The sequence below is a fragment of the Protopterus annectens genome, chromosome 8.part0 (assembly GCF_019279795.1).
Source record: "Protopterus annectens isolate FY-2018-M chromosome 8.part0, PAN1.0, whole genome shotgun sequence".
Lineage (NCBI taxonomy): Eukaryota > Metazoa > Chordata > Ceratodontiformes > Protopteridae > Protopterus > Protopterus annectens.
The window spans coordinates 291,405,017-291,428,146 of NC_056741.1; the positions used below are offsets into that span (position 1 = coordinate 291,405,017).

Sequence of the window (23,130 nt, forward strand, 5' to 3'; positions counted from 1 at the left end):
CTGAACAACAGCCTTTTTTTTTCTTTTTAATAAAGTTAATAAAGTTTACAGTACCTTTTGTTCTTTCTACTGCATCAGCATATGATTTATCAGATTTCATTCCACCTGTATACTTATATATCCATCCTATCCATCCAACTTATGACTCATTTTCGTTCCACCCAGCTCATTCTGAAAACTTTTTCCATTATAACAGTCACCAAGGCCATTGACGAGGGGAAGGTGGTCCACACAGCCTACCTGGACCTCGCAAAAGCTTTTGATACAATACCACAATCGGGCATTATAGATAAGCTCACCAGCTTAAATATAAACCCCTGTGTCACTAGATGGGTTGCAAACTGGCTCAAGGACAGAACCCACATGGTTAGAATTGCTGGAGCCATGTCAGATTCCAAACCAGTTACAAGTGGCGTCCCACAAGGCTCAGTCCTGGGACCTCCCTTGTTCGGTATATATTTCTCGGAGGTACAGGCCAACACGGAAGGACTGTGGCTGACCAAGTTCGCAGATGACTGCAAACTGGATGCCATAATCAACTCTCCAGCCGACACAAGCATCCTCCAAAAGGGCCTCATAGAAACAGACAACTGGTGCCAGAGCCGTGGCCTCAAGCTAAATGCCAAAAAGTGTATAGTCATCCCCTTTGTTAAAAACAAAGTGTCCACAAATTACCACATAGGTGGTAATCCATTAATTACAGAAGAAGTAATTAGGGACTTGGGGACCCAAGTTGATAGCAATCTCTCATTTGACAACCACGTGGCCAAAGTGGTTAGAAAAACATTTTATATAGCCTACCTAATCATGAAGGGAGCCGCATCTAGATCAGGGGAGGTCATCGTGCCTCTTTACTCATCCCTCATCAGGCCCATAATTGAGTATAATGCCCCTTTTGGGGTGTACCTTACCAGACACCTGCAGCAACTGGAAAGACCCCAAAAGTACCTCACCAAGAGGATCAAAGGGCTCAAACAGATGCCATATGCTGCCCGGTTAAAGAAACTGCAGCTCTACTCAGTGGCATACCACCTGCTCAGAGGCGATCTGTGCCTGACATATAAAGCCATGTCCAGCCTGGAATTAATGGACATGCTGCACCTCAGAAAATCCAAATCCCATCGAGCTACGCACTAGAGAGACTTGAACCTCAGCACTGAAATAAATAGGACATGCTGGAGGGACAGATTCATAACCCAGAGGCTCCCTTCACTCTGGAATAAAATCCCAGTCCAGGTTGGGCAGAGTCCCTCATTGACTCTCTTCAAGAGGAATCTTGATGAGTGGATGGGAGATCGTAGGTTTACCCCGGGTATCACTTCTGTGTCACTGTTAGACAGAGGCACAGTATACTAACCACGAAAAAGGGCATAGCAAAATTAATTTAAAATGGGTGGCAAAAGCCAAATACACTCTGGCTAGGCTTATAAATGCCCTAGGGCAGATAGCCTAGTATGAACCTATGAACTGACCATGATATCTCAGACTCAGCTCCAGGATCACCTTTGTTCAGCATACCAACCAGCTTTTCATGATTTCACTTAAAACAGCATCTTCAAAGTCCGGTTTAAAGTCATCTAAACACTGACTACACTATCCACTTGCTTTTCAGCAGTTTTCTGCCCAACTGACACAACAGTGCTATCACCAACAGAACTACTTTCTTCTCTCTCCATTCCTCACACAGCATCTCCTAGCCTTCATGCCTGGAACTGAAGCCAGAAACATGAATGCAAAAAATAGTCCCCTTCACAAGGAAAGAGTAGGGGAAGTTCCTGAGTTCTCTGGCCAAATTTTCCTAGGTCAGTATGAATACCACTTCAGGTTTCACCTGAAAGCTGACCACTAGCTTAGTGGGACTAACCTGGTGAAATACACTTTAAAAGTTTGCATGCAGTGCAGTGTCTTAGAGTGGAGTTGTTATTTAAAATTAATGCCAGAGTGTCTAAGTTTGTGGCACATAAGAATTATGATCCTGGCAACCCAAGTTTGATTAGTGGAACATATGCTAGGAAAACTGGTAGTGGAGAAAAGGAAAGAGAAACTTATGCCAGCTTGCCTATCTTGGGAGGAAGAAGATGGTAGTTCCAATCACCTAGGTCCTTTGAGGGAAATGGAGGCTTGCAGAATGTCAGGGGTAATAGAACTAAGTGAGGTGAGTTTTGGAGTCCTAAACCAGTAATGCGACCCTTACAGGAATGTTTATGGGAGCCCACACATTAAGGAGGAGCACAGGATGCCCCTGGGATGATGTGGTTGCTCATGTCAGTCACCAATGAGTGAGGTTAGGGTATTAACAGATGTACCTATATTCATTTATTTTGCCTTTGTTGAATGGATTAGATCCATTTAATTGTCAGTACAACGGTGAGAGCAGAAACCGCTATTGTGCCTGAATGTATGATGGCCCATCACCACCTCTCACCTTCAGTGAGAAATACCCAAGGGGAGGACTGAATGGGCTATGCTTATGGAAAGCATCTTAATGGTCAGTAGGCAGTGTGTGTGTGTGTGTGTGTGTGTGTGTGTGTGTGGTCGCTTAGTCAAAAAAAAAAAAAAAAAGTACAACTGAAATATATATTCATTTAGCAGTCATTTTCCCCAGCAAACAAACATTGGCAATGCTTAACTGTTTGTCTTTTTTTTCTGACATACAGGTGACATTCACAAAACGGAAGTTCGGTCTGATGAAAAAGGCCTACGAACTCAGTGTTCTGTGTGACTGTGAGATAGCACTGATCATCTTCAACCACTCAAACAAGTTGTTTCAGTATGCCAGCACTGACATGGATAAGGTGTTACTGAAATACACAGAGTACAATGAGCCACATGAAAGTCGGACCAATGCTGATATCATTGAGGTGAGCCATAACAGTTTCCTTGTAACTTCTTTAAATGTGATGCCCTAGCATATTTCCTTTTTTGCATTTAAACTATACAGTCCTTCATAGTTACATGTGTACATATGTTTACTGCACTTGTGCTTACTGGGCAATGTGTATATATATATATATATATATATATATATATATATATATATATTCTGAAGCATAGCTGCAACACTCCATTCACAAACTCATGCATCCACTGGTGACTGGGAATGTAGAATAGCCTCTTGTAAAATACATGTACTCGTGTGCAGTTACAAAACATTGACATAGGTACACTGCTAAATGAAATATGGTTAATAATATTTGCAGGTGTCCTCACCTTTGTGCCTGATGGACGTTAACCATCATGTTACTACTGACTGTAATTGTTTCTGGTATTGTTTCATGGTAAAGCAGCTAGTTAAAATGTTTCTTTACTTTTTTTGCTTTTGATGTCGCATCATTTTATGCTAAGTATTTTATCAGTATCAGGCTTCTGTTACCTTGTTTCTTGATATGCACTCTTTTGTAGAAGAACAAGCAGGTGTCTTAAACCATCTGAAACAGTGATTAATGCATTGTGCATAGACCCAGTATTTTTACATAATACTGTATTGCATGCAGCCTTTTGCATAATTCCATGCACACTGACCCATACTTGTACCATTACATACACTCTTTTGCACGTGCAGGCACTCACTCACACACAAACACACAGTTTCCAAATGAACCACATATACGAGAACGTATTACATTAAAGAGATGCGACAGTTTATAAACAAACATGATTCAGTAGTTATATGTGTATGAACTGAGCAGTGGTATATAACATGAGGCAGTTGTCTCCAGGTTGGCTTTAATTACAGTTTTATAAGTAAAGACTGTTTTAAATGTTCTTAATAGACTTGTGATTAGATTATTTCATAATGTATATAGGAGTAAGCTAAAACATGTTTGCATTTGTAAAAATCTTGAGCCTTCATTAGATAAAAGCTCTCAGTTCTGTCATTATTGTTAAAACAGTTGTGGCCATTATAAGCCTGGTTGCTTGTCTTTGATTTTTATTTGTGGCAGCGTACACAGCTGTTGTGGTTCAAAATCATGGTGTGCTTTTTATAGTTTTGCACTTGTCTTTAAAATTAGTGTTAGCTCATTTCTTCTTGCATTTTGTTTGCATTGTAGCAAGGGAGAAAAGGAAGATAGTTAATATTAGGATTTTTCAGAATGTATAGATACAAACCGAGCCCTGCGCATGACATTTGCACAAACTAATCTAAAGTTGTTGCCACACACCTAAAGAGCAGCAGTTGTAGTAAGGAATGCCTTACAAAGTGCATGTAGTACAATCATTCATTTTAAATATGTACAATTTGTAAATTTTGACTGGAAGATGTATTGGTAAAGTGGCTACTGACCCCCCTTAACCCCTACATATATATAGACAAAGAATACTTAGCAAGACAGTACATTAGATAACAATACACTTCACCCTAGAATGCATTACAAAATATGAATGCCAAAATTAATCCCAGCAACATGTAAGAATACTTCACTGTGAGTGCACAAAATGACCACACATTTCACAGGAGAAAAGATAGGAAAAATGAGTTACTGCATCCTTAACCCCCCCCCCCTCCAAATTGGTGGCAGTCCTCTTCGCACATCTTTATTAAACAATATTTTCTAAGGTAGGATAATAGAAGTTCAGCTGCCCGATTCTTTGGTGTTGCAGCCGCATTCAACTGCCAGACAGATTGTCAGTAAAAGATTCCTCAGCCATACCTCTGCAAACTGAGATGGTATGTCTTAATTTTTACAGTTGCTGAGAATAGCACCCATGTGTCATTACCTGTGTTAAGATTAGTGCACTTGGAACGTATATCATATATTTATTCATTGTGGTGCCTATTTTTCTGGCATTTTAGGTGGATAGGTATGCATTGACATAGGTTCTTCATCAGTGGACATCAGAAATTGTCCAAGCTCATTTTTATACCAGTAGAGTGGATTACTACACAAAATGGCAGGCAACTGTAGATGTTCTTCGTGTTTCACTGTTGTAGTCATCACCTGTGGGTTATCCCTGCTGTGGTAGCCCTCCGGCAGCCCGAATACCAGAGTCAATGTTATTGTGTGCCGACTGCTGTCGTCTGTCATCTGACGTCAGGTCATCAGTACTGTAAAGCAAGGCAGCCGACGTCATTACATCAGTTTTCTTGCCATGGAGCCTGTAGCAGAAGCAGTTCACACGAGTGCTGGTTGGTCACGAGTGCCGGTCAGTCGCTACCAGTAGTCGAATTTCAGCAGAAAACGTCTAAAGCTAAGTACCCCATTGGGGACCCTTTTTTCTTGCTCTAACGGATGTCCGAAAAAGTTAACAATTGTGTCACCTGTGGAAAGCAGATCCCACACTGAGACTTTCATTCTTACTGCATCACTTGTTTAGGCCCAGACCAGGACTTCCCTTGTTGCCGGTTCTGTGCCCTCTTTAATGCGAGAACCATTCGCCATAGAGCTCTATTTGTAGACAATTATTTTCATATTCTGTCTTCGAATTCTGATATGGCGTCCATCAGCCAACAATCTGTCGACATTCCAAAAAACTTAAAGATACGAGACAGGGCACACAACGCTAAGCCTTCCGACGACGCTACCGCTAAGCAAGTCGTCAGTTCTCCGGAATTCAGTGAGGTGCTTTTGCAGCCCCTGATGCCCAACTCACTTTCTACGCAGGCCTCTGCCGAGACCCTTTCGGAGTCTGGTATGCCACAGAAATCCACTTCTCTTCCGAGCCTTTGGCTGTCTCTGCCTTGGGTTGTGTCTGGAGCCACAACGCAGGCACTGGCTTCCGAGGAGGCCGTTCGCACTACCGATTCTAGACAAAAAATTACGTCTTCTCTTCCAACTACTGTTTCTCAAAGACAGATGGAATTCAGTGAGGTGCTTTCGCAGCCCCTGATGCCTGACTCGCTTTCTACGCAGGCCTCTGCTGAGACCCTTTTGGAGTCTGGTATGCCGCAGAAATCCACTTCGTCTTCCGAGCCTTTGGCTGTCTGTGCCATGGTTGGGTCTGGAGCCACGACGCAGGCACTGGCTTCTGAGGAGGCCGTTTGCTCCACCGATTCTAGACAAAAAACAATGTCCTCTCTTCCAACTACTGTTTCTCAAAGACTGATGGATTCTCTTAGGCCTAGAAGCCAGGCCAGTATAGCCACCATCTTGCTACTGCTCCCCCACCCCAAGCTCAAATTGGCAGAGGATCTCATCTCCCTTATCGGAGGTACTCCGGCCTCCATTCCTAAAAGGAAAAGGCACCCTTCTCCAGAAATTATGACAGACCAAGAGTCTGAGGAATCTGATTATTCTGCTTTTGAAGAGAAACAACAACCCTTAACTGTTTATGAGGATTCAGATGTAGAGGAATCCGTCCCCTCTGCCTCCCCTCCAGAGGACCTCTCCTTCAGGGAAACCCTTCACTCCCTCAGAGAACATTTTCAATGGGAATCAAAGAAATGATATCGTAGAAAAACCTCAGGACACACCACGAGAAGGAGTCCTTTCATTGGAGAAACTCGTTTTGAAACTTGGTTTTAACACTTCAGTGACTTGGTTGAGTTCAAGAAGTTTGAAAATGAACATTTCGCTCATTTTCCTAGATACTACACTTTTGAGGATCCCTATTTTATTTTTTTTTCCTTTGGACTGGTAGGTTTTCGAAGGTTATATGGATGCGCCCTGTGCCAAGGACCCGCCAATAACGTGGGAAGCTTTATATGCTACATTTTTAGATGCTAGTTGAACAGTATTCTCTTATTCAGAGTTTTGGTTTATCAGAATGCAGCTTTTTAAATTACTGACTTGCTGGATTCAGTTAGTGTGTTGAAAGGCCTATGCAGACTTCCAGGAGTTGTTGACCAGAGAAGTTAGTTAGGAAGTTTTCTGTACGAGTGATCAAGTTTTGGTCAGGGTTTTTTCTCTCTGTTGTTAATCAGCAATCAAGCAGTTTATATGATGTATGCATTACAAAGAAATGACTTAGCGAGTTTCTGGACCTGCCCCAGCACAGACCCTTGTTCATCCCACCTATTCTGGAAGTGGTGGATAATGTTTTCCATGAATCCAGCTTAGCCCCTGATGCCCTGCCTCCTGTTCCAGCTAAACCTGACAGGTACTACAGAGTACCGTATTCTCACAAATACCTGTACAGGAACCCTGCTGCAAACCCTGAGGTCATTACTCAGGGACCCAAAGGAGCTAAGACTAGTTCTGCCAAGAATCCTCTTCCTTCTGACAAAGACTTCAGAACTCTGGACAGATGGGGTAAGAAAGTATACACCTCTGCAACCTTAAGTATCAGAGCACTCAACTGCCAGTTCCCTATGTTAAAATATCAACAACACACATTGGAACAATTAAAACAGAAAATTGCAACCTTTCCTGACGGTGCCACCTCAAAAGAACTGGCAGAATTACTACACTCATTACAATGTGGATATGACACCTTAGAAGCCTCTAGCAGGGCATCAGTGACAGGATCTGTTATTAGAAGACATGCATGGCTGAAGGAACAACCTCTCCCTGATCATGGCAAGTCTAAACTTATTGATGCACCCCTAGATAAGGAAAGCCTTTTTGGGGAAAAATCAGAAGAGCTGCTTAAAAAGATGGAAGACAAAGCAAAATCTATGCAAACAGTAAAAAATTTCTTTCAAGTTCAACCGCCCAGATTCAGCAGGAACTTCCCCTCTAAGCACTAGGCCTTCCCTGCAGACAGGGCCAAGGTAAGCCCCGCAGGTACAGGACATCCAGGCCCTTATCCCAGGGCCAGCAAAGAAGCAAACAATGGACCACTTCCGCCTCTAAGGCAGGGAGTTCTAAGCCAAGCTTCTGTGGCAAGCACTCACAATGACCTCCCCCCCCACACCCTCCTTTCACTCATCTGAAAGTAGGAGGAAGGCTCACCCTCTTAAAGGACAATTGGGTCTCTATAAGCAAGGGCCAATAGGAATTAAAAATTATTTCTCAGGGATACAGATTCTCCTTCAGTGAACTCCCTATTCCAAGAGGGTACCCAGACATCCTGCCAAACCAGTGGACAGAGGTATTAAAACAGGTAAAAACATTAATATCCTAGGGGGCAGTAGAACCTGTCCCTCCAGATCAAGCAGGAAAAGGTTTTTACTCCAGACTTTTCCTTGTTCTCAGAAAAGAGGACACTTGGCACCCATCCTGGATCTATCCAAACTGAACACCCCCTTGGTGGTCCCCAGATTCAAAATGCTAACCTTGCAGCAGCTCCTGACTATGCTCACACAAAATGCCTGGCTACTGACACTAGACCTAAAAGATGCCTACCTCCACATCCCCATCAGGGAGTCATGCAGAAAATTCCTGTGCTTCAGAGCAGACAATCAGCACTTTCAGTTCTCTGCACTGCCCTTTGCTTATCTACTGCTCCCAGAGCATTAATTCAGGTGAACAGCAAAGGAAAGTTGCTCCAGGACCTTCTCTTTGTCAAGAAACTCCTAACTTCCCTAGGGTTCACCATCAACAAGAAAAAAATCAAAGCAAAACCCCATCAGGAAATTTGTTTTCCTGGGAGCTGTGCTGGACACAGCAACTCTAATGGCCTTCCTATCCCCAGAAAAGCAGAGCTTCCTTCCTCTGTATTTCACCCCGCTGTCACCTCACTGCAAGGAAGTTCAGGCAAGCCATGGGATACATGGCATCTTGCATCCTTTTCATCCCTCTCATTAGGCTTCACATGAGGAAATGTCAGTGATACTTTAAGAACCTTTGGTGTCAGCACTCTCAGTCTCTAGAGACCACTCTCCCTCTGATCCCTTGCATAAGGGATGAATTTCTCTGGCGGGAAGAGGCCTGTGCCATGAACAAGGGTCTTTCCTTCATCTTCCACCCTTCCGGGCAGACCATCACAACTGATGCCTCAGACATAGCTTGAGGCACTCACCTAGTAGGCAGGTGAACCCAAGGCCTTTGGAATGCTCAGCAACTTCACTTGCACGTCAACCAGAAAGAAATGATGGCAGTGCAAAACACTCTGACTTCCTTCCAACCCCATCTCAGGCCAGGGTCCTCCTTATAAAAACAGACAACACCACAATAATTTGGTACATCAACAAGCAGGGGGGCACCCGATCTTTCCCCCTATGCAGGTTAGCCATGAGTTTCTGGCTTACAGCCACCTCCATGGGGCTATACCTAATTGTCCAATACTTACCAGGGATCAACAACACACTGGCAGACCACCTAAGCAGAAACTTACTGGAACTCCATGAACGGCAGCTCCACAGAGAAATCTTTCTGCAAATCATGCAGGAGTGGGGACCCCAGAGGTGGACCTCTTTGCATCTCACCTCAACCACCAGCTGCTCAAGTTTTGTACTAGGGAGTATCACCTCCTACTATGGAAGGTGAATGCCTTGACCTTCTCCTGGAGCTCCCTCTTTTTGTACACATGCCCTCCTCTGCCACTTATTCCAAATGTTCTGATCAAAATAATAGAGAAGAGATCAAAGGCCATCCTCATTGCTCCAGATTGGCCCGGACAGCATTGGTACCCCTTACTGCGCAGTCTGACCTTACAGCCCCCGAAGCTGCTTCCCCTAAGGTCAAACCTCTTGATGCAGGAGAGGGGGAAGGTACTGCACCCAGACCTACAGACTCTCAAACTTTCAGCATGGCTTATACACTAAAAATTAACAAGAAGTCCCTGTTAAGCAAACAGGTCCTGGACATCATCACAGAGGCCAGAAAGCCCAGCACAAGAAAATCTTATGCAGGATAATGAAAAAGAGTCTGCTCCTGGAAACAATTAAAAGGGGCAGTACCTCCCAACCCTCCATCCCTCTCAACCTGGATTACTTAGCAGAGTTGCTCAATAGTGGCCTCTCCTTCTCCTCTATTAAAATCCATGCCTCTGCCATCTCTGCCCATTATGATTCAGACCCCACCCCTCTTCTCTCATCCTTTGATTAAGCAGTTCCTCAGAGGGGCTTCTAATATCAGGCCTCCCAGAAGACCTCCTACTTCACCCTGGGACCTGAATTATGTGTTAGAGAAACTAACCTTACCTCCTTTCGAACCTGCCGCTTCAACAGAATTGAAATACCTCTCCTGGAAGACTGCCTTCCTACTAGCTATTAGCTCAGCCAGAAGGGTCTCAGAGCTTCAAGCTCTCATGGCTGTTAAGCCCTTCATAATTTTCCATGCAGACGGAGTCTCCCTGAGGACTGATCCCTCCTTTATGCCCAAGTTGGTATCTGATGTGACCCTTAACCAGGCCATATACCTTCCCACCTTCTTTGCCAACCCTCAAAACAAGGGGGAAAGATTTCTACACTCACTAGATGTGCACAGACAACTCAGATACTATCTGGACCATATTAAGCCATTCAGAAAAGCTGACCAGCTTCTTGTAAGCTTTGCCCCAGGGGCAGAAGGGACGCCTATCTCCAAACAAACTATTTCCAAATGGATTTCACACTGTATCCATTTTTGCTACTGACTACATGGGAAACCCATCCCTAAGTCTGTCCATACCCACTCCACTAGGGCAACCTCCACTTCCACTGCCTTCCTCAGAGGAGTACCTACCAGGGACATCTTGGAAGCAGCCAGCTGGACCTCTGTCCATACCTTTACAAAGCATTACCACCTTCCTCTCTTTTCTAAGTCTAGGGTAGGGTTTGCCTCTGCGGTTCTGCAGGACCTGCTGACCATACCTGGGAGTCTACTTATTCTTCCACCCTTTACCTCAGCTTTGGGAATCCTCCCACAGATGATGACTGCAACAGTGAAACACAAAGAACATAGTACAGTTGTGTACACTTACCATAAATGCAGATGTTCAAGTGTATTCACTGTTGCAGTCTTGGTTTTCCTCCCTACATCCCCCATTTAACATCTTCTCCTAGGGGTACACAAGCTTCCCAAGGTGGCTCTTAGCCACCAGGACCACTTCTCTATTTTCTCTTGTGCTTCTGATGGGTTAGGGCAAGAAAAACTGATGTAATGACGTTGGTTGCCTTGCATTATAGTACTGACGACCTGACATCAGACTACAGATGACAGCAGCTGGCGCACAAAAACATTGACTCTGGTATTCGAGCGGGCCGAGGGCTACTACAGCAGGGATAACCCACAGGAGATGACTGCAACAGTGAGTAGACTTGAACATCTACATTTATGGTAAGTGTACACAACTGTACTCTCTTTTCTGTGTATTGAATTTTCAGTGTAATGTAAGATGTGGTGAGGAGCACAACAGTTTTATTCTCTGATGGATGCATCACATCAGAAAGTGGCTTGAAGAGGAAGGATTGAAGGGGTAAAGGATGGCAACTGCAGAATAGAAGAGTAAGATCAATGTCAGGAAGCATTTACTTAATGCAATGCTGTGGAATGCATTGCATTGGGGGGGGGGTTAAACATGTCCAGAACAGCTGAAAGAAATCAATGAGAAAAGGAAAGGGAGTGAATGCAACATAAGGCTGACAAAGTTGCGTAAACAAGGACCTGTGGTCCTCCTCCATCTTTCTGTGAATATGTTTCTGTACATTGTGCTGCTATCAGTCTTTAAAATTTTGCATGATGCTTTACCCTCTGAGCTTGGGTTTGTTCTCTGAGATTTGACTACAGATTCATACCAAGTGGAATAAACTCTTCTCTTCAATTGTCCTCTGTGTTTCTGTGCAGTTTCCTTCTTTTAAATTTATTTCTTCCTCATAAGCAGGCAAGTATTGTGTGCTGCAAAGCAGTAAGCAATCTCTGTTCAAGTCGATATTCATCCATTTTTCACCGATAGTTAATAGGTTATTACTAGGCAGTTGGTGGATCATTTAAAGCCTAGCCAGATCAATCTCCCTTTTCATGACACCCCCTTCCGTAAGGGTTTATGGGGGCCATATCAAGAGTTTATTTGCAATTTCTCATCCATTTGTCTAGATAATCTTTGAAGAGGGCTCACATGATCATCATAACATAGGAAAGCAAGGCAATTTAATGCCAAGACCGTTTATACCTTGGCAGTACCCACTTTTGTGCTGTACCCCTTTGCCAAGAACGTCAAAGCAGATCAGTCCTTTAGTAAATTTGTCGGTAGCCATACAATCATCCAGGTGTACTTTGAAGCCTGCTAAGGTGTCATTTTGTTTAACTTGCAAGGGAAACATGTTCCAGAGATGGGATAGACACTGGGTAGTAAATTGGTGTCTCCAGTGGGGTTTGTTTATGTGCAGATGGAGGTTTAAGTCCCTAGCTCAGGCATTCATGCAGTAATTAGACCTTTGAAGATACAGTACATGAAGAATGAATGAGTCCCTAATAGCATGGAATGCTTGGTGTAGATCACCATGCAAGAACTTGTAAGAAATAGAATTAAGGACTACTAGCTGTTCAAGTATTCGTTGGAAGCGCAGGGACTTTAAGCCAACAGTCTTGGCCAGGAACCTCTAGAGTCTTTCTCGCTGCTTTAATATATCTCAAAAGGTACATCTGTGGAGGGTGCACTCAATCGTTGGTCTAGTTAGGGCTGCATAAAGAGAGATCTTTTTACCTAGATTATATGCCTGTAAGTGTTAATTGTATTAAACTGAAGAATTTTCTAACTACTGGTCACATGGTGGTTAAAGGAGAGGGTATTATCAACCCCATTTCCAAGATCCTTGGCTGTGTTATAATTTTGGATTGGGGTATTAGCTGCACTGTTATGGTGGGAGAAAGATTTTTCCGAAATGTGCATGTTTTTTTTTTTCATTTAATTTTAGCCCTTTTTCTGTACACCACTTAATTATGATGGTTAATTTCTGATGTAATGAATGGGTATCAGAGGGAGATTTGACAGTTACACCCAAAGTTTGTAGGCATCTGCAATCTTAGTAAACGAATGTGCCTGACTCCCAATCTAGAAACTGGAGAAGTTGGTGCCAAAGAGGATGGCTCCAAGTACTTTGGTCTGAGCACATCACTGGTTACCTTCTTACTTTCTGAAGAAACACTGGTCACCTTAACTGTGTGGATTCTACCATTCAGCCTGTTGGCTATCCACTTACCATGTATGGATTTACTGATGTTCATCGTGTTACACTGCTGCAGTCATTACACTTGGGTTATCCTGCCATCAGGCGGTTCCCCAGTCGGCCTGAGTTCCAAAGTCTTGGTCCAGCATCAGTTGCTGTCGCTTCATCCCTGACGTCAGTGCGACAGGGGTATATAAGATGCAGCCGACGCCATTTTCTCCAGTCTTTCTTGCTGCGTGGTGCCTGAAGCAAAAGCAGTTCGCAAGTGCCGGTCAGCCGACTCCTGAGATTTTCATTCCGAATCCAGGACCAAAAGCTAAGTACCCCGTTGGGGAAACTTTTTCTTGTCTCAGACCGATGTCAGTAAAAGTTAATAACTGTATTTCTTGTGGGAAGCAAATACCTCATAAGGATTTCCATTCTTATTGTATCCCATGCCTAGGCCCAGACCACAACATCACTGGTTGTCGGTTTTGTGCTAGGTTTAACAAGTGCACTATTAAACATTGGTTTGATTTCGCCCGACATTATTTTGGCAGAAAATTTAATTATACCATGCCATCGGAACTTCCGACGTCCACAATTCATAAAAAGTGCAAAGACAAAGACAGGCATCCGAGGCCCAAACCTGACGACGAAGCCTCTCCTAGGCCAGTCGCCGGTTCTCCGGTTTTCAGCGAGGTGCCCTCGCAGCCCCTGACGACCGCTTCTGCAGAACCACAGGCTGCCACCGACTCCCTAGTGGAGATGGCTGGGCCATTGGACACACAAGTTTTACAGACTACCAAAACTGACCCTGCTGAGGGATCCGGAGTACATGAGCAACCCGCTGTTTCAGAGGGTGTCTTCAGACCTACTCAGCTAAGCATAAAACCCTCTTCTAAGACTAAGCCACCTTTAAAAACAAAGAAACAAATACAGTCTCCAGGACAGGCCTCCATGCCTAAGAAACAAATGCTCAAAATGGCCGAAGACCTAATCACTCTGATCAGGGGGTCCCATCCCCCACCTGATAAAAGGCCTAGACAGGATGCAGACTATGACTCATCCGACCAGGTGTCCATTTCCTCAGACTCATCCTCAGACCTAGGTTATTCTTTACCCCCTTATGAGGATTCTGATGCTGAGGAATGAATTCCATCAGTCTCTCCACCAGAGGATTACTCTTTTGGGGAAACTTTACACACCATGAGGGAGCATTTCCATTGGGAAGGCCAGGATTACTCAGAATCCAAGAAAAGGCTCAGGGAATTCCTACTATTACCTCAACACAGACCCCTTGCTATTCCGCCAGTGTTAGATATTGTGGATGATGTGTATACTGAATCCAGCTTAAATCCTGACTCCTTACCTCCAGCTCCAGTCAAACCAGACAGGTATTAGAGTCCCTGACTCACACAAATTTCTGTATAAAAGCCCAGTGGCAGACCGAGAAACTATTTCTCAGGGACCCAAAGGGGTTAAGGCCTCATCAGCAAAGAACCCAGTTCCCTCTGACAGAGACTCCAGAGCATTAGACAGATGGGGAAAGAAAGTATATATGTCTGCAACTTTAGCAATGAGAGCTTTAAATTGCCAATTTCACATGTAAAATGTCAGCAATTTTTGATGTCTCAGTTGAAACAAAAAATGCTTTCAGATACAGATCCTCCTAATTTTAAGGAAATGCAGGATTTATTGCATGCTGCTGAACAAGTGGGAAAACATACTTTGCAATGTGGTTTTGATTCTTTAGAGGCATCCTGTAGAGCAGCAGTTACAGGCTCTGTCATTCGAAGACATGCATGGTTAAAAGAGCATACGTTACCAGATCATGTTAAAGCTAAACTACTGGATGCACCTTTCCAGCATGTCATCTTATTTGGAGTTAAGGCAGAAGAGATATTAAAGAAAATGGAGGATAAGGCAAAATCTATGTAAACAGTGAAGGATTTCTTACAGGTACAGCCTCCTCGATTTAGCAGAAACTGGCCAACTAAGAATTGGTCCTTTCCAGTTACGGACAGACTTCAAAGGGGCAGATACAGACGTCCAAGAGGTAGAGGACAGCCGCAAGGTCCTTACAGACCTCGACAATGGGGTGCATCAGGCCAGAAAGAAGGGGAAGACAGACAACAACCTTACAGAAAACAGTCCCAATGACTTCCCACTGCAGCTGCCAAACATCTCTCTCTTGGCAGCCCCCTTGGGAGGAAAACTGGCTCTTTTCTATCACAATTGGCATATGATCACCAAAGACAAATGGGTTCTCAATATCATATCTCAAGGTTACAGGTTCCACTTTCACACTCTGCCAAGGTTAAAAGGAATGCCAAATCTGCCACCAAATCAGTGGGCAGAGGCTCATAAACAAATTACAACACTCCTGAACATGGGAGCTATTCAAAAGGTACCTCCACAGGAACAAGGACAAGGATTTTACTCAAGACTCTTTCTGGTACCAAGAAAAGACAAAGCCTGGAGGCCCATTTTGGATCTTTCTTCTCTAAACACTTACCTGGATGTTCCGAAATTCAAAATGTTGACATTACAGCAGCTTCTTCCCATGCTGGGAAAGCAAGCTTGACTTGTGACCTTGGACCTCAAGAAGGCATACCTGCATGTCCCTATCAGACAAAACTGCAGAAGATACCTCAGATTCATAGCTGGTCCAATGCACTATCAATTCTCTGTACTGCCCTTTGGCTTATCTACTGCGCCCAGGGTCTTCACAAAGTGCCTGGCACCAGTAATTGCATTTTGCAGACAGAAAGGAATTCAAATTTACCCGTACCTGGATGACTGCCTGATTCAAGCAGAGAGCAAAGACATTCTCCTAAAGCATCTGGTGTTTGTAAAAAAGTTAAGTTGCCTGGGGTACACAGTAAATGAAAATAAATCAAAACTAGTGCCCTCACAAAAGATAATATTCCTGAGTGCCAGCTTGAACACAACGGCCCAGATGGCTTATCTCATGCCAGACAAGCAAGGACAACTGACTCAATTCTTTCAATTGATGGCAACAAAGACCCAACTCCCTGCAAGAAAAATTCTGCAGGCCTTAGGCTACATGGCATCTTGCATATTACTAATTCCATATGCCAGACTGCATATGAGGAAACTACAATGGTACCAAAAGAGTGTATGGTCTCAACACTGTCAAAGTTTGGAAACCGTTATACCACTAATACCTTGCCTTCAGAAGGAGTTTCGATGGTGGGCTCAGGCTTGTTACCTCAACAAGGGTCAGCCTTTTACTCAACCCACGGCCAGGCAAACACTAACAACAGATGCATCGGATTACGCCTGGGGAGCACACATGGCAGGAAAATGTATTCAGGGCAAGTGGCCCATAGAACAAAGGCATCTTCACATCAACCAAAAAGAGATGCTAGCTGTACAAAATGCCCTTATAGCTTTCAAGGACCTGCTACAACCAGGACACCTACTACTAAAGACAGACAACACCACAGTTATGTGGTACATAAACAAGCAATGGGGAACCCATTCCTACCCCCTATGCAGACAAGCCATGACCTTGTTGAACACAGCCATAAACTATCAAGTTCATCTACAAGCACAATTCCTGCCAGGAGAGAAAAACACACTGGCAGACAACTTAAGCAAAAATATCATGGATCCCCACGAATGGGAATTGAATCCACAAATATTCAGAATGATAACACAAAAATGGTGGAGCCCGGACATAGATCTTTTTGCATCCCCAATGAATTGCCAGCTACAGAAATTTTGCACAAGGAGTTACTATCTATAAGCATGGAAGGTGGATGCCCTCTCATTCAGCTGGAAAAACCTACAAGTATACGCTTTCCCACCTTTGCCTCTCCTTCCAAAAGTACTCATAAAAGCCAGGCAAGAGAAGCCAAATATGATCCTGATTGCACCAGACTGGCCACGCCAGCACTGGTACCCAATCTTAAAAAAACTTAGCACAAGGACCACCCTGGATTTTACCTCAAATACCACATCTGCTGTCTCAGAACAACAATCAGATACTCCACAGCCAGCTAAAGACCTTAAACCTAGCTGCATGGAAGATACCTTAGCCAAACAAGCACTGCCTCTCTCCAAAGCAGTTATGGATGTCATCCTGGAGGCCAGAAGGCCCAGTAACAGGAAAGCCTATTCGGATAAATGGAAGAGGTTCTGTGCTTGAAACCAGGCTCACAGCCTTGATCCTCTTGTGCCAAACATTCCTCAGATATTACAATATTTGACTGAGATGCTGGACAAAGGCCTTTCCTTTTCATCCATAAAGATACACGCCTCTGCCATCTCTGCCCACTACAACACGGATCCACCAATTTTCTCTCATCTCTTGTTAAAACAGTACCTCAGAGGGGCAAAAAACATAAGACCGCCCCGTAGAGCACCAACTCCAACGTGGGACCTCAACTTTGTTTTGGAAAAATTTACCTTACCTCCTTTTGAGCCAGCTAGCACAGCAGAATTAAAATATATCTCTTGGAAAACTGCTCTGCTCCTGGCACTAACATCAGCATGAAGAGTTTCAGAATTACAGGCACTAATGGCAGTGGAACCATTCCTTATTTTCCACCAGGACAGGTTGTCTTTAAGAACTAACCCTACTTTTATGCCTAAGGTGGTTTCAAGTGAGTCTCTGAACCAAACTATTCACTTGCCAACTTTTTATCCAAAACCACAGAATAAAGGGGAGAGACTACTGCATTCTTTGGACATTCACAGGCAGTTACGCTTCTACTTGGACAAAACCAAAGCTTTCAGAAAATCTGAGCAATTATTAGTAGCATATGCTGCAGGAGCACAGGGAAAAGCCATTTCAAAACAGACTATTTCCAAATGGATAGGACATTGCATACATTTCTGCTATACACACCATGGAAAACCTGTGCCTACCAGCATTAGATCTCACTCCACCAGGGCAGCAGCTACTTCAATGGCCTACATCAGAGGAGTACCTACCAAGGATATTTTGGAAGCAGCAACATGGATCTCTGTGCATACTTTCACCAAGCATTACCACCTGCCTCTATACTCCAAATCCAGAGCTGGCTTCGCCTCTGCAGTACTGCAGGGCCTTATAGCCACCCCAAATGCATTATAGTATCAGCCACCCTACCTCAGCTTTGGAATTCTACCCAAGTGTAATACAGTGAACATAGTACAGTTTTGTACCTACCATAATTGTAGATGTTCGAGTGTTCACACTGCTGCAGTCCAGTTTACCCTCCCTCCTTCCCCTCTATACTGCTGGTGCATACCTAGGTCATCTACCATTTATTGCCTATGGGGAGTATTTTCTGGTAACTGTAAGTTGTTGTTTGCATGTCTTACTTATGTTTTATTAGCAATTTGAATTGCCTACCCATTTGGGGGCACCTGACATCTGGGGCAAGAAAAACTGAAGAAAATGGCGTCGGCTGCATCTTATATACCCCTCTCGCACTGACATCAGGGAGGAAGCGACAGCAACCGATGCCGGACCAAGACTTTGGAACTCAGGCTGACTGGGGAACCATCTGATGGCAGGATAACCCAAGTGTAATGACTGCAGCAGTGTGAACACTCGAACATCTACATTTATGCTAGGTACAAAACTGTACTTTAAGGCACTTGACTTGTTTATGATGGCAGTATGGGGGATAGTATCAAATCCTTTGGCCAGATAAAAATAAACTGTATGAACAGAATGACCACTATCTACAGTTTGCGTGACCTTCTCAAAGAAGTTAACTAAACCGAGTATGCATATTCTCTCTTTGCAAAGGCAAACTGATGTGGGTCTAGCCTAATAAAGTTTTATCATCATTTTTAAGGTTAGATGTGATTTGTGAGTCAGACTAGTCAGGCTAATGGGTAATGGGTGTATAGTTTTGTTGAACAGTGGTAGAACTACGCTTATGTAAGGAAATGACCACTGCAGTTCGACATACTCTAGGGACAAGTCATGTAGTTAAGCTCAGGTTAAACAGTTCAAGGAATGGTTCTGCAGCAGCATGTTTGTCACTGTTTATTAGCCAGCCAGGTAAATTATCAGGCCGTAAGGCGGTAGTAGTTTTGGTCTTAGAGAGCATCAACCACTTTCAGTATTTGTTCCTTTGTGATGTTAGGAGGGGTGAGGGATTCAGGAATTTCTGGAAGTAAGATATTTTTCTTATGGTTAAAATTTGTACTGAATTTACTTGCTAGTCTATTTTGTTATACCTGCTGGGTTTGAGAGAGTGGTGCCATATGGGTACATTCAGAACACTGCTGGCCACTGCTTCTTAGTGTCCTAATGTAAATAAAGAAGGACTTGTTATGTTTGGATTCAGAAGCTAATTTAAGTTACTAGTTTCCATTATTAGCCCTGACAGTAGATTTTATTTCCTTACTGATATTCTTGTAGTATTTAATGAGGAATTGTAGATCTGCTGTATGATTCAAGTTTTTTTCCCACTTGTTAGAGTTTATTTAAGCTGATGGACTACCAGGGCAGTTTTGTCCGCAGCTTCCCATTTTTTGGTTCTAATACAAATGCCTTCTAGAGGCACTTACATATGTGGAGATAATGCTCCTTCATATAAATAGCAGCTGTGCCATTGTTGGGTCTGGTAATGTTGCAAGTGAATTTGGATAGTTCATCATAGAGTTTGAGGGGGTTTGTCTGTGAAATCCATGAATTCAGAATTACTAATGAAGAAATTTTATAGATTTTGAACAAAAAAGGTTACAAGATTATGGTCAGAATTAATCAGTAGTTTAGAAATTAGAGGGGTGGTGCATGTAGTGGCTATATTAGTTAGAACAGGTGAAGAATACTGTATCTTCTACTTTGTTTAAGAATAAGTTCTGAAGAGTTTTATTAGATCTAAGAATCTCTGGGCATAGTCAGCTTTGTAAGTATAAGTGCTCCAGTGTATGGCGTGGTTGTTAAAATCTCCCAATTTAAAGGCAGTTTGCTTATAGGTGGTTCCTCAAGTACTCTTACATGGTCATCAGGGGGACATGGGGAGGTGTTCTGTAGCAGGCTATAAGTAGATAGTTTGTCTTGTTCAGTTTAAGTTGAAGTTCTGTGATTTCAGTTTATAGTTCTCTGGGAATCTGTCAAGAGGTGATGTGGTCTTTGACTAATATGAAATTACCACCATAGTTTTCCTCAGGCCTGAATATATGGTGAGAGTAAAACCCATGTATGGAGGGAGTGTTGCTTTCACATTGCTATCAAGTTTCAGTAATTACACAAAGATGCATGTTTCTAACCAGCAGGAGAGCTTGAAAATCAGGAAATTTGTTACCAAGACTTCTAGCATTGAGAAGAGTCACCTTGATATGGTCCAGTTTAGGACTGAGAATGGCTGATTTCATATTTGCTATGTTTAGATGTCCATTAAATGGACTCTGCCAAAAAAAAAGGGGGCAGCAAGGGCTTTAGCCACTATGCAGAACCCATGGAATTAGAGGTATTTATTTGATGTATTTACATTTTGTTTAGAGGGGTAGAGCACTGATCAGAGCATGACCATTTATAGGCTTAACCTGGGTTGCATACAAAACATTAACATCAAAAATATTTCTGTTCAAAGATAATTAACAAAATTGCACTGTGAAAGAATGTGTGCTCACCACTCACTACAAGAGACATCCTTATTTATGTAAAGAAAGGCCATCTTAGGTGAAGTAAGTTGGTCTGCCAATCTTCTCACCCCATTATGTCAGATACTGGGCCCCCTAAAATGGCTTCAACGACTAACCCAGTTGTTGAAACCAATCAGATTTTCTTTGTATATAGTTATTATTCTGGGAGAAGGAAGGATCCCATTCAGGACTAGTGTGTTGCCTGCATTTGACACTTGCATGGTCAGATGCAGCATATCCCTCTGCATGTTGCTCAAATTATTCACATCCACATGCATTATCACCAGATCAGACATATTTATGCGCTGAAAGGAGCTTTACAACCTTTTTGGTTATATGGATCCTGGCACCAGAAAAGCAAGTAACTATAACTGTGTCTTTGTCCTTTCTAGGGAGTGTGGTTAACAGAGTCACTAATAATTACTCCTTTTACTCATGGAATCTGAGGTATTAGACAGCTTTCTATCTACTTCTCATTGACACTTTCATGTGTGAGCGAGGTGCTGATGTGGTGGTGGATATGCACCAAAACCTAATTTTTGTAATACTAGGAGGCTTTGGAAGTGACTTTTTTACAGCATCAGCATAAGTGAGTTTAGTTTACAGTAGATGACATGAGATTGGGGTGGTAACGTTTGATACTGACAAGACTGTCTTCTTGGGTGAGAGGGATGCTTCCAGATTGTACAGAAGTTTGCACTCCTTGCATATTGAATTATTCGTGTCAAGTAGTTAATTATTTTGGGGCATATGGCAGTTCATTCACTGCCTGATAGCACAAAGAGCCATAAGGCTGACAACAGAAGAATGCAAACAAGCTTACTTTCCATTTTCTCTAGAGGAGTCTTGCATCCAGATTGGTCTGAGTGCTCAAGAGATATAGTGGACTGGTTAGATGTAGGGTGTTGAAACAGAACTAAGCTAAGTGAGGACGCAACTAATTCTGAGCAGCTAAGTGCAGTTTAGAATGGCTGTGCACATACTGTGAGAACAACACAGCTGGTACAGCATTAAGGAGTTTGCTCAACTGGTAGCTATGCAGTAATACTGAGGGGCACAGTGTGTAACCGTTAGTGACCTAGCATACACTCAACCTACAAGCAGTATCATAAAAATGAGATGCTTGAATACCAACTGATAGAAGCCTCACACAACTGTGCCCAGCTTTAAGCAAAACAGCTACACTGAAATGCTTAGTATGTACATTAGTCAGTAGCCAAAAACCCAGTGTGTTTGTGTAGTCACTCTAAGGGTGACCACTGAAAAACAATAACCATCTCCTGTGCTTTATCACAAAGAGCGGCACAGCATAGTGTACAGCAGCACACATACCAACTCAGTATGTAATAAAAAGCAGAAAACTGAAACAGCATATCAGAGTACTGCTTTCTACTATGCCAGCAGTAATGTGACCTCCCAGAGTAGCAGCAAATTACCCTGTCTCACAAAATAACCCCAAGCAAGATGGCTGCCAAACTTGCTAAACTAAGTTGTGCCCAACTCGCAATATGCAAAAAAAAAAAAAAACTTGTCTAATATGTTAAATGACAGTTTAAATAATTAAAATGCACTTCCATGGTGTTTGAAGGGACTGAAGAATGGAGTCAAATCCAAATCTGATTTCGGCAAGAACTCGGACACACGTGTCATAGCATTCCATTCCAGGTAAAAAGGGTAGGGAACTACTTTTTTTTGTATGGCGAAGTCTCTTTCCAGAGGAAAGGAATGCTTTGGGAAAGTTATCTATCCTTTGTGCAAGTTCTGATTGTTTTAGTTGAAGGTTGTTATTAGCATGCGTGTGTGGTCTTAAGTGTTTTGTTTGCATGAGACTGAAACTAGACATACAACATTGAACTGTAAGGTAGTATGCAAATATTTATCTATACATATCGGCATTTGTCTATAAATCTGTATCTATAGCTATGTATATCTATATATACCTATATCTGTATATATGTATATGGGTGGTTATTCCCGTTGAGATACCCATTGATGGTGTTTGCTACTGCTGCTGGTTAAAGCAGCTGGCATTATTTAATAAGACTCAGTACATATGTTGTCAGCTGTATATTGTGGATTATCTTCAGCTAACATGTTTGCCTTTGGTTGATAGGTTAGGAGGAGTGAAATCACTGGGAGGTCCAACAAGTTACTTTGTTTCTGTGGATGCCTTTTATTGTCTTTATAGCCCTGGAGTTGTAGTGTCTGTATCTTAAGAAAGATTATTATTTATAGGTAATCGGCAGTTGTAGTAGAAGGGAACAGATCTATAAAAAGAGGTCAAAAAAAGGCATCAGAATCTAAGGTGTATCAGTAGTGTTTGCTAGACTAATGCTTCCATGGTAACAGGATAGTGAAATGCCAGGGCTGCTTTCAAAATAAGATATGCAATTACTACAACTCTGTAGAACAATTATAGAAATGTGCTTATAGGTTCATAGGTGAATACTAGGCTAACTCCCCTAAATGGCAACTTAGCCAATAACCCAAAGTCAGAATCAAATCCTGTAACTTGTGTCTAAGAGGAGATCTTAACCATTATGTTGTAGATGTATGCATGTGTTATTATGCAAGTTGCCCATAACTTCTCTAGTTACCTACAACTTTTGTAATACAGACTT

At 42.8% G+C, this 23,130-nt stretch overlaps 1 protein-coding gene across 4 annotated transcripts in view; it reads left to right on the forward strand.

The window, feature by feature from the left end:
- Nucleotides 1-23,130, forward strand: part of MEF2D (myocyte enhancer factor 2D) — a 1,758,957-nt gene that overhangs the window by 1,149,395 nt on the left and 586,432 nt on the right. For all 4 annotated transcript variants that reach the window (XM_044079787.1, XM_044079789.1, XM_044079788.1 and 1 more), the window contains exon 5: nucleotides 2,658-2,861. In XM_044079787.1, the coding sequence (XP_043935722.1) occupies nucleotides 2,658-2,861 (204 nt within the window). The remainder of the gene's footprint in view (nucleotides 1-2,657; nucleotides 2,862-23,130) is intronic.